Below are 9243 nucleotides of genomic sequence, written 5' to 3'. Positions count from 1 at the left end.
TAGAAAAATGTCACACACTCTATGCGTGAGAAACATGATTTTTATTTTTATTTTTTTCGAATTTTGTTTTTTAAATTTTTTATGGGAGGAGTTATTTGTTCTTAACGGGGTTCATAGACATCTAAAAAGGGGGTTGGTGTTAAGAAGAGAGAAAGAGAGTAAGTTTAGAGGGTATTGATAGGGTGACATGGTCGTGGGGGTAAAGAAAAAAATAGCAAACTTGGCATGGCTGCCATTCGAATTGGTGATCCTAAGCTTGTTCCAGCTTCAAGATGACGGAATTGGGATTGATCGAAGGATCAAAGGGGATTGAGAGGGAATTATATTAATATGTAGTTTATATATATAATTATATAATTATATATATATATATATATATATATAGATATATAATATACAACAATTTCTCGGGTTTTAGATATAAAATTAAATTGAAAAAGGATAGCATATGCAATATGCTAATGATAAATTTGATGACAATGATGGAGATGGTGGTAACTTGCAGAGGGGGTTTGGGAAGGCGGCTATAAGTAATGGATTTCCAAATATTAATATACTTTTCTTGCTTTTTAAAAGTAAGAAAAATTACCACCGAAATTAGACACATTTTTTCTTGAAACATTGGTCAACTAGAGCATGCAGTGGAAGTTGCAACCATATATACGTACACATATATGTATATATACACAATTATGTAAAAGTAGTAAGCTACAAGCGAAAGAAACTTAGAAATCCAACAAGAAAACCTTTGATTTTTTGGTTTGATTGCCATATATTGAGTCTTGACCCAAAAAAACGAGGACATGTTCATGGTATTATATACCAAGTCGACATTTTTTTCTCTTCCATACAACGATATTAGAAGTGAGGATTTGCGCTAAACCGCAAAAAGGGATTGCTGTTGCCTCATGTGTTCAAACCACCTCGCCTTGATTTGGACTTGAGCAATGCTTTTGCTTCAAAGTCAGAGAAATTGCAGGATTCGCTCGGCTATCGCAAAATTCTTCGACTTCATCAGCCTTTTCGTTGCTACAAAATTGCAAAGACTTTATAAGTAACACGAACGGTTGTCAGAAGAAACTGTACACAATCGCCTACCGGGCTAAGGACAGAAATCATTCTGCTTACCGGTGTCACAATGTCTCTCACGAAATGGGTGAGCATCATCCCAGCGCTGTCTTTGGTCAGGATCAGGTCCCAGTTCTTCTGCATTCATAGCCAAAAATAGTTTACTCTCCAATTCCACACTCATCTAAAACATGTTTCCAGGAATTAATAAAACTCGTGCCTTTAACCATCTCCACGCTGTTTCACAGCATTCTAAGCTTGTACCAATAAGTCCGTAAATGATGTATTGATCTCGAACCTGAAAATAATTAAGATGAAGTAAGCTGTAAACTGGCAAAAAAGTTCAGAACCTCCAGAACTGTAACCGGGTCTGGAGAAGATGGAAAAAAACCCTGATACAAGGTCAAAACGTAAAGAAAAAAGTCCAAGTTACTTTCGTCTAAGCAAGAGACGGAGAATAGGGGAATGCCGGAAAATGCAAGCTTTTCAATCTTACGTAGAATCCTTTCCTTCTCTTGCACTGTATTCACTTCTCTGTAAACATTTAATGGGGAATCAAAACCTTCTCTATTTGAACTGCTAGCATTCCTCATCACGGCAATGTAAACAGCCTGCAGGACAATGTTCAGACTTCTGCCTGTTAAACTCGAAAATGCCTAATAAGGATGAGGAAAGTAGCGGAGTGTTTCTGTCGTTCAATAATGTCTGAAATCAGTCTAATGCTTCTTTTTATGCTTTGTAATGGCCGAACGTAACCAAATCTTGCAAGATTTCTGCTCTCTGAAGTGCACTGAAGTGACTCTCTCCTGGTACTGATTCCCAACCAAGTTTTCTGTATGAATACATTCAAATATATTAAGTATGTTAGCTTTAAACTCTTGTTTAGCGATCCTATATAAAGTATTACCGCATGATCGTGAGGAGACTCCAAAACATCACAACAACATACAATGTTCATTTTAGGTAAGGAAAAAGAGAGAGAAACCAATTTTACTGGCATCGAATTCACAATCGCTGGCCAAAATACAACTCATTCAATAAGTTAAAAAGGAAAAAAAGGTTTTCACATGCTAATAATGTGTGTTCTACTAAGCTGAAAACAGGAGGAGACTAATGAAAAACTTTTTCAACTCATTTCCGAATCTGGGATGGCCTCACTGGAGATTTCAACAACATTATAACAAACCTGCAGTTGCATATACAACGCAAAAGATAATGCTACCATAAATAGTTGGTGCTGCTACTGATATTCACCAAGACAAAATTTTGTACTTACATCTATCAATTTTGTTACGACAAATATTATCTTCTTATTTTCTGTATGCATCCATCAAAGAAAGCAAAGATCAAAGTGACTGTTCATAAGCTTCACATGGAGCATATGCATCATCCAGAATGCATGAAATGTGAGACTCGGAGCTATAAACCGTCTAATTATGAATGGCTTATAATGGCTCAAAATCAAGTAAACAATCTGAAAGGCGAAACCACAGAATCAAAACAATCTGAAAAGTGACAAATTGAACACACCGAATTTCTCCGTTGCTTCTAAGCTTGCTCAATAGCCTTCCTAAGCTAGCTGCAAGCTTATCTTCATAATTGACGCCAAAGAAACCGCTCTGCTTGATGTTAACCTTGACCACAGTTGTTCATCACATTTCTGTTTATTCTTTAAATCATTATCAGAGGAATCGACATGATCTGAAATGTTCACTTCTGTTGACTTTGTTTCCAAAAGGAAAGTCCTGCGCCTCTCATACGAACCAAGTGAAAAAGTTATTGGAAGTATCCATTTCCCATCACCATGCACAGCGGATGACAGGAAATGTGTCTGCAAAACAAAAAATTCATTAGATTTCTGCAGATAATATGATTTTGGTATTGACTATTACGGAGATAACAGGATATCCCTTTTCCTTTGTCCAACCATCCATCATTTCACTGACTTTGACACCAGATTCCTCCGAAAGAACACTCCATAAATCTTCTGTCTTTGCATTTTTGCCAGAATATCGTTTTATATAGGAACTTAACAATTTTCCGATTGGGTAATGAAGCCCCACAGTAAATAAACAAACTGAATATATGTTAACACATTTAACTGATTACAGAGAGTAAATTGACAATGTACTGCAAACTAGAATGTCTTCATAACAAGAACTCTTCAATTTCCCATCTTTGGCCTTCATGGAATTGCAGAAAACTGTCAAGGATTGCAAGGGCCTAATTTCAAGCAGTGCATTTGGTGATAAGATTAAGATGCAGAATACTGTCAAGGATTGCAAGGCCTAATTTCAAGCAGTGTATTTGGTGATAAGATTAAGAAGAGTACTTCAGCCCACAGTATTCACTGTGAAAACTTTAAGTTATTGGTACGGCATGAAAGGTAATCTCGCTAGGGGGACATCAATTTTGTACCTGGAATACGTCATCCCCAAGATAATCCTGCAGCATTCATAACAGAAGATCCCTTTTTATAGCTGATTTCATCTAAGACTTCAGGAATTGCCAACCAGCAGATAAATATGCTGCATAGAGCAGTTTTTGTACCCCCTCCCTCATCTGAAATGTTAAAATGAATATAAGATGAAGCATGCTCTCAAAGATCAGATAACTATATCCTGTGAAATGCCATCCAGTTGGAAGGTATAGAGAGCTGAAAGACCGAAAAAATACCCTTGTCACAAAATCGAAAATCCTCATTAAGCCACAAATCGGTCCACCATTCCATCGTCATGTGATGCTTCATGTGCTACAACTATTGCCATCTAACAAAACAAGAAAAGGGTTGATAGATATTTCATCAGACTATTCCGTGGAGCCTTTTACAACAGCAAAAGTGCAACAAAGCTTAAAGTGGAATTAGAAATTAAACTTATTCTTTGCTTCCTTGCCATCGTGGAATGCAAAGGATCATAAAGCAGTTCATTTTCACAATATGTGATCAAACCATAATTCTCCATTGCCCCACCAGAAAATTGAGGAACCACAACCACATCGAGTTTGGGGAGAAAGTATGACGTTGGAAGTATCTAGATGTAACGATCACTCAGTTAAATAAAATAACCACAACAGCAGTGAAAGAAATAAAACTTACTTGGAGAAAGGATCGGGCGCCATAACAGCAACTTTTAGAGCAAAGTCCCCTTTGTCACTCTTCCCAACAGGGCAATATGCACGAACCAGTACCCCCGCAGACAAAGTTTAAGTAATATCTAAAACGAATTCTGTTACACAATTGAACAGTGTCCGCCTATTTGCATACCATCGGATGTTGTGTCTTCGATATAATAGAATACACCAACAACAGCCACTAAATAAGTTGACATGATAGAAGACTCCTCAAAATAAGCAGTCTACTCTTAACATTTGCATCAAGCTTCTCATTGACAATTGGCATATTGGATAAAGCTGTCAGCTCCAGTGGAACATCTACTGCTATCTTGAAAGTGTCCTATCAGCAAAAGAAAGAAGAGTTGTCGGATTTAAGCAAATTTATGTGACTGTTTTAATCATGGAATTTTAACAAGCGAACTTAGAGGTTGCATCTATAACATTTCAACAATTACGGGAACTTCTCAAATATGAGCAGTGTACCTTCAGAGCAGGTTCATCGCAACATGGAAAGCTCCACCATGCATCTACAGGTTCGAATTGAGTAATTGCCACATTCTTCTTCTCTAACCCGTCCATATTGGTGCTGAGAAAGTATCAGATGCTTTCATTAAAAACCTTGTTTGGTGACAAAGAAACTACCGGGGACAAAAGCAAATTAAGCACAACAAAATTTCCACTTTTTTTTGTAAGAGAAAATTTTCCTTCTATTTTCTTAGCAACCAAACAGACAGCAGCCTGACAGTCGCAAAATCCAATAAGCAATTCATTGTGTTCGGAAATACTCTTTCCCATAGCTGCAGCAACTTATAATTTACCAACCAACTGATTCAAATTTTCTTACCATTTATAGAACCCTTTCAGGTGCGCTTTAAGGACTGCTGAAAACTCAATCCTCAAAACTCTTTCACCAACACCAAGTGATTGATCCAACACCAAAACAAGAAATTCATCATCACCGTCCAAAACATCTCACAGGTGGTACTGCTGCTGCAAATTAAGAATGAAAAACCTTTTATACTAAAAACCCAACAAAACGAAAATCCAATAAAATCAAATCATTGTTGATCAAGAATAAGTTACTTGGCCTCGAGAGCTGGTGAACAAAACTTGGATGAACATCAAGTTCAAGAGCATTCCAGACAAGAAACTTGGTCTCTTGGACTATGCTAACGTTGATCTGCAGCGCTGGAGAATGCGCTCGCTTCACATATCAAGCTTGAGATGAAGATCGTAGCATTTCAGAACTGCAAAATTTGGCAACCTTGCTTGGCCTTTGAATTGTTGTGTGCTTTGGTTTTGCTCCATCTCAGTGTGTAGTGAAGTGCTGAACAAGGGAGGAGTTCAGTCATATTTTTTGAGTGGTGACCGGAGAAAAACTTCAGCACACGTTTCTATGCATTTGTCTCAAATCCAGCCGGTAATGACAGTTACCTTCTGAATCTCTAATGCTTCAGTCTTGTGATGATCCTAAGGTTGTCTTTGCTTTATGTGTTTTTAGCCAACTCCTTGACATGAATGGGCCAAAGTGATGTTACCATTTTAGTTTTATGTGTTTTTAGTACGAGTGATATTTTCTTTATTAAATTTTATTATTATTAAGAGGAAGGGGAGGGTTCGGAACTATTACAATAATTTAGAAGCACCAGCCAGATCTTCTTCACAAAACACTTCCAAGTGCTTTTTTGGGGGCGATTGGATTTTTATAATGTATTTATAATAAAAGCACTTCTAGCAAAAGCACTAATGAGCATACATGTTTTCTAGAGAAGCAATCTCAAATGGGCACAAAGAAACTCAACCCGAAGAAAACTGTGATGGAATTCAAATGATAATTAACTCGTACAAAATTGGCAATGCTGCCTCAGAATTTGATCCCGAGTTCTACGTAAACTAAACAGTTGCTCAGCCTAACCATTGAGAAATCCAACAAAAAACTGAATACAAAGACTACACCAATGCCTATTAGGCTCTAACTCCGTGAACCAAATGATGATAACATAAGACTACATTATTACTAGAGCAGAGCATACTCAGCAACTAATTCTTTGGCACCTTACTCAACAAGTACTTCTTCAAAACATCCATCACAGACCCAAAATCCGCCTTCACTTGCATTGGCGGGTTAGCATACTTGCAAGCCAAATCCTTGATATCATTTGAATGATAATCAATCTTCGACTGCGTAAATTTCAACCCATGAGCCGTGCTCACCACCACAGTCCGGTCATTTGTGCCTATGATCCCTTGGTTCCGAAGCTTAATCAATGCAGCCAATGCCACACCAGTGTGAGGACATATGAACATGCCAGTGGAGTCTGCTTGAGCCATGGCATCCATCAACTCCTGCTCACTGGCTTCCTCCACAATCCCATTCGACTTCTTCAGTGCATACACGGCTCTGTCTATCGAAACAGGATCACCTATTTGGATTGCGGATGCAAACGTAGTGTTCGCCTTCACGGGCTTGAACTCTTGATCCCACCCTGCCTTGTAATGCAAGTACAGCGGGTTCGCATTTGCAGCTTGGGCACAAACAAGCCTAGGAATCTTATCTACTAGCCCCAACTCTTTGCACATATGAAACCCTTTGTAGAAAGCATATATGTTACCCAAATTTCCCCCTGGAACTATGACCCAATCCGGCACTTCCCAATCAAACTGCTGCAAAATCTCTATTGCGGCGGTTTTTTGACCCTCTAATCTCAAACTGTTCAAAGAATTGGCCAAATAAATCGGTAGCTCCGCCGTGACTTCTCGAATCAGCTGCATACAACCATCGAAATCAGTATCAATGCTCAGCACGAAGGCCCCATTGGCAATGGGTTGAACCAGCTGAGCCAGAGATATCCGATTTGCGGGTAGAAACACAATCGATGGTATCCCAGCTGCGGCACAGTAGGCCGATAAGGCGGCGGATGTGTCTCCGGTGGAGGCACAGCCGACGCCGACCACGGGGCGGTTCATTTTCCTCAGCCGGTTCACTTGGCTGACCAAAACAGTCATGCCCAAGTCCTTAAAACTGCCAGTGTGGCTAATCCCACAGTGTTTGACCCACAAATCGTTCATGCTTAGAAACTGTTTGCCATAACGCTCAGCCCAGAAGAGATTGGAGTTACCTTCAAAAGCGGAGACAATGTCGTCGCTGTCGATCTCGGGTAGGACCCACTCCTTCTTGCTCCAAACGCCGGAGCCGTAGGGCCAGGTGGTCTTGCCGATCCGGGAGTCGAAGAGGTCGCGCCAGTACTTGCCGTCGTAGTTTTTGAGGGCGGCCATGTCGTGCTGGACGTCGAGGAGGCCGCCGGAGTTGGATCGGTAAACGATCTCGTCGAGGGAGTAGGACTCGGCGGCGGAGGAGGAGGGGTCGGCGTTGAAGGGGACGTAGCGGGCGGAGAAGTGGTGGGAGTGGGTGGTGTTGTGGCGGCGAGCCTCGTCGCGAATGTTGTGGGGAGGGTGGTCGGAGGAGGAAGAAGAGGAGGAGGGAGGAGTGGAGGTGGAGACGCATTTGATGGTGGTGGCGAAATGGGGTTTGGTTGAGGGATGGAGGGAGGTGGGATTTTGTGGTTTGAGGGAGAGAGGGGAAGATTGGAAGAGAGAGGAAGAGGCCATTGTGGGAGAAAGAGAGAGAGAGAGAGAGAGAGAGAGAGAGAAAATGGTAGTGGCGCTTTGGTGGCTGGTTGGTTTGAAATTTGAACTGATGTATCGTTTAGGCCTTAAGGTGAGTTTCGATGGTTAAATCGAACTGCACCGACTTTAATTATTTTGGCAATCGATTTTCAAAATTTTTAGAGTACGGTTAAACGAATCGACTCACACATATTTCATTCTATTTTTTTAATCATTATTAATACATGTAGCAATAAGGCCGGCGATGCTGTATGGCACAGAATGTTGAGCGGTGAAGCATCAACACGTACACAAAATGGGTGTAGCAGAGATGAGGATGCTTCGTTGGATGTGTGGGTACACGAGAAAGGATAAGATTAGGAATGAGGATATCCGAGGTAAAGTAGGAGTAGCCGAAATTGTAGGAAAATTAAGAGAAAATCGGTTACGGTAGTTTGGACATGTGCAAAGAAGGCCTACTGACGCTCCGGTTAAAAGATACGACTACGGGACAGAGGTTCAGGGCCGGAGGGGTAGATGAAGACCTAGGAAAACTTTGGAAGAGACACTAAGAAAAGACTTAAAGTATTTGGATCTAACGGAGGACATGACACAGGACCGAGCACAATGGCGTTCTAAGATTCATATAGCCGACCCACTCAGTGAAAAAGGCTTTGATGTATTTAACCCAATACGTTGAAATGAAGCAAAACTTATTTATTGATATCTCCGATAAGTTACAAATATGTACATATACATGAGTCAAAATAAACAAACAAGAGGGAGCCTTCACAAAGGTTGCTTAGGAGAAGTCTCAGCAGTCGGTAGAGCCCCAGAAAGAGAAGGCACCGGAGGGGGATTATTCGGAGCCTCAGTACTGGACAAAACCCTAGAAGGAGGAGGCATCGAAGGTTGATCATTTGGAGCTTCAGTACGCGGTACAGCCTCAGAAGACGAAGGCAATAAATGCCTTTGGAACAAACCCACAAACTGCTAATGATCAAGTAAAACCTGACCATCAGATTCCTTCATCTGGTCAAGCTTCCTCTTCATGTTTGTAGCATAGTCATGTGCGAGCCGGTGCAACTGTTTATTCTCATGCTTGAGCCATCTAATCTTTTGTTTGAGACTCATCACTTCAGCCGCTAATGATTCAACTTGGCGGGTTTGAGCAAATAGGCGCTGGACCATATTAGACACAGAACCTGCACACTGAACACTTAGAGCCAGAGAATCCTTAACAGCCAACTCATCAGACCGTTTGGAAAATAGTCTGTTATCTTTGGGAGTGAGAAGGTTCCTGGCCACCACCGCAGCAGTCATATCATTCTTCATCACGGAATCCCCAACGGTAAGCGGACCAGTAGGGGATAAGAAGGATGGGCGCTATATGTTGTCTGGAGAATGCGTGGCTGCCTCTTCAACGAGGTTCAAGTCAAAACGACGGTCAGATGG

The 9243-nt window shown here is 40.8% G+C and overlaps 1 protein-coding gene and 1 long non-coding RNA gene across 2 annotated transcripts; both read right to left on the bottom strand.

Moving 5' to 3' along the window:
• Positions 1 to 725: 725 nt before the first annotated feature.
• Positions 726 to 4322, bottom strand: LOC108169553 (uncharacterized). The gene is made up of 7 exons (XR_011578028.1): positions 4166 to 4322; positions 3745 to 3836; positions 3487 to 3630; positions 2599 to 2899; positions 1289 to 1900; positions 1129 to 1206; positions 726 to 1029 (listed from the first exon to the last, which is right to left on the bottom strand). It is a non-coding gene; the product is annotated as an uncharacterized lncRNA (long non-coding RNA).
• A 1657-nt stretch (positions 4323 to 5979) lies between these two features.
• Positions 5980 to 7891, bottom strand: LOC103401762 (threonine synthase, chloroplastic-like). The gene has a single exon (XM_008340482.4). The coding sequence runs from the start codon at positions 7789 to 7791 to the stop codon at positions 6223 to 6225; it is 1569 nt and encodes a 522-aa protein (XP_008338704.1). The 5' UTR covers positions 7792 to 7891; the 3' UTR covers positions 5980 to 6222.
• Between the last annotated feature and the right edge of the window lie 1352 nt (positions 7892 to 9243).

This window comes from Malus domestica, chromosome 17 (assembly GCF_042453785.1).
Source record: "Malus domestica chromosome 17, GDT2T_hap1".
In the NCBI taxonomy this organism is placed as follows: Eukaryota; Viridiplantae; Streptophyta; class Magnoliopsida; order Rosales; family Rosaceae; genus Malus; species Malus domestica.
The sequence above is the reverse complement of the archived record's forward strand: the minus strand, read 5'-3'. Positions and strand labels throughout refer to the sequence as shown.

What these genes read in the sequence shown, in the direction of transcription:
- LOC103401762 (XM_008340482.4), bottom strand. Translation starts at nt 7,791, where the DNA reads ATGGCCTCTTCCTCTCTCTTCCAATCTTCCCCTCTCTCCCTCAAACCA.